At 41.1% G+C, this 1,531-nt stretch overlaps 1 protein-coding gene across 1 annotated transcript in view; it reads right to left on the bottom strand.

Moving 5' to 3' along the window:
* Window positions 1-1,524, bottom strand: part of ap1s3a (adaptor related protein complex 1 subunit sigma 3a) — a gene marked incomplete at its 5' end in the record, with an annotated part of 5,086 nt that extends 3,562 nt beyond the window's left edge. Inside the window, one exon of the mRNA XM_005738346.2 lies at window positions 1,358-1,524. Within this exon, the coding sequence (XP_005738403.1) occupies window positions 1,358-1,524 (167 nt within the window). The remainder of the gene's footprint in view (window positions 1-1,357) is intronic.
* Window positions 1,525-1,531: the final 7 nt, after the last annotated feature.

Here is a 1,531-nt window from a genome sequence, read left to right as displayed (position 1 = left end):
CAAGATAAATTTGCATTTGGGAACTTTGGCTGCGAAGCCATGACATGCAATCAAATAATCTCTCAAGATGCAAGTGAAACATGTCATCATTGGACAGCAAAAACAAACTAGTCCATCAGAGAGACAGCAGAAGCACTTTAAGTGTTGAAATGAGCAACCTGGCACACTCAAGAAGAAAAAAGTGCATAGGTAAGCATAGCAACAGAATGGCCTTGAGCCACGATCGCCCCAGAACTGCAGCCGATGATCACAGCATTCTTTCTAAGTAAAGAAAGTATACTCTCCATAAGGAATAAATTATCAAAGTGTGACACAAAGACCACAAAAGTTGCAACCATTCATCAGTCTTGATAGGCCAGAAACTGCAAAAAAAAAACCCAAGCGCTACATCTCAGACTCTACAGGCATTTAACTTTAAATATCAAAGTTCAGGTCAATGCAATTAGAAAGATACTAGAAAGAACAAGTATGTTTTATTTGGAAGGTTTTTTAGGAGAAAGCCTCTTCTCTCTAAAAAGAACATGGCAGCACAACTTAGGTTTGCAAAGTTCTGCCTGGACAAACCACAATACTTGTCAAACAATGTTCTTTTGACAGACAAGACTGGAGTGGCGATATATGGCTGTAATGCACAGGGGTGGGGTTTGGGGGTGGTGCACACTAGAGACCTGTTCAAGGTGTATCCTGCCTCTTACCCTATGGTAGTTTAGATGAGCTTATATGATTCAGATAAGCAGTGGGTGGTTGTAGCTCAGGGGTTGAGCAGGTTATTGGGCCAAAATCCTCCTCAACAATGTGTGACACTAATAAAGCCACACAGAAAGCCATTATTTCAAATTATTGCTGCTACAGGCGACAGAGAGAGAGAGAATCTGCATAGTGTTTGTTAAGTAAATAATGACGTGTAATGTGCCTTGATATGTAAAATCTTAGAAGTGAAAGAGGGTGTGCTTTCAACATCAGTGTGATTGGTTGCATCTTTCCAGGACAGAAATCATATCAAACAAAAGAAAGGTGAAGAACCTCCAAATAAATACAGCATGTGTAGATGTTTTAACAGCTCTTGTCCGTTCTTTTCCATAACTACTGGATCTATTGTGAATTTCTCAACATTTACCATAAAGCCCAGTCTCAATACAAATGTGGCATTAAAGGCATCATATAGAAAAAATCTTTCCTTATTGGACTGTGTTCCCCACCTGTAATCTAGGTCATCTGTGATCTGTGTGTTTATCTAGATCTTGACGTTATCTGCTGATAACAAGTGTGTTCGCTCTGTGTGCAATTTTGAAGTATGAGCAAAGGCAACATGCACGTTAACCATTAAGCAATAAAGAGCCGTGTGTTGTGCCGCCACCTCTTGTAAACTATCTTGAGGTCCCTCCATTGGAGAAAGTTGCAGGAACGTGGTGGACGAGCCAACACTAGCATCATCATGTCCCGGATCACCTTCTTTTTCTCCCGGTCTGTTAATGGCGTGAACCATTTCTGCAGTCGCAGCTTCCCCTGTCGACTGAACAGCAACAGAAAG

This window comes from Pundamilia nyererei, unplaced genomic scaffold (genome assembly GCF_000239375.1).
Source record: "Pundamilia nyererei isolate P.nyererei 1_Seehausen unplaced genomic scaffold, PunNye1.0 scaffold00083, whole genome shotgun sequence".
Taxonomy (NCBI): domain Eukaryota; kingdom Metazoa; phylum Chordata; class Actinopteri; order Cichliformes; family Cichlidae; genus Pundamilia; species Pundamilia nyererei.
The sequence above is the reverse complement of the archived record's forward strand: the minus strand, read 5'-3'. Positions and strand labels throughout refer to the sequence as shown.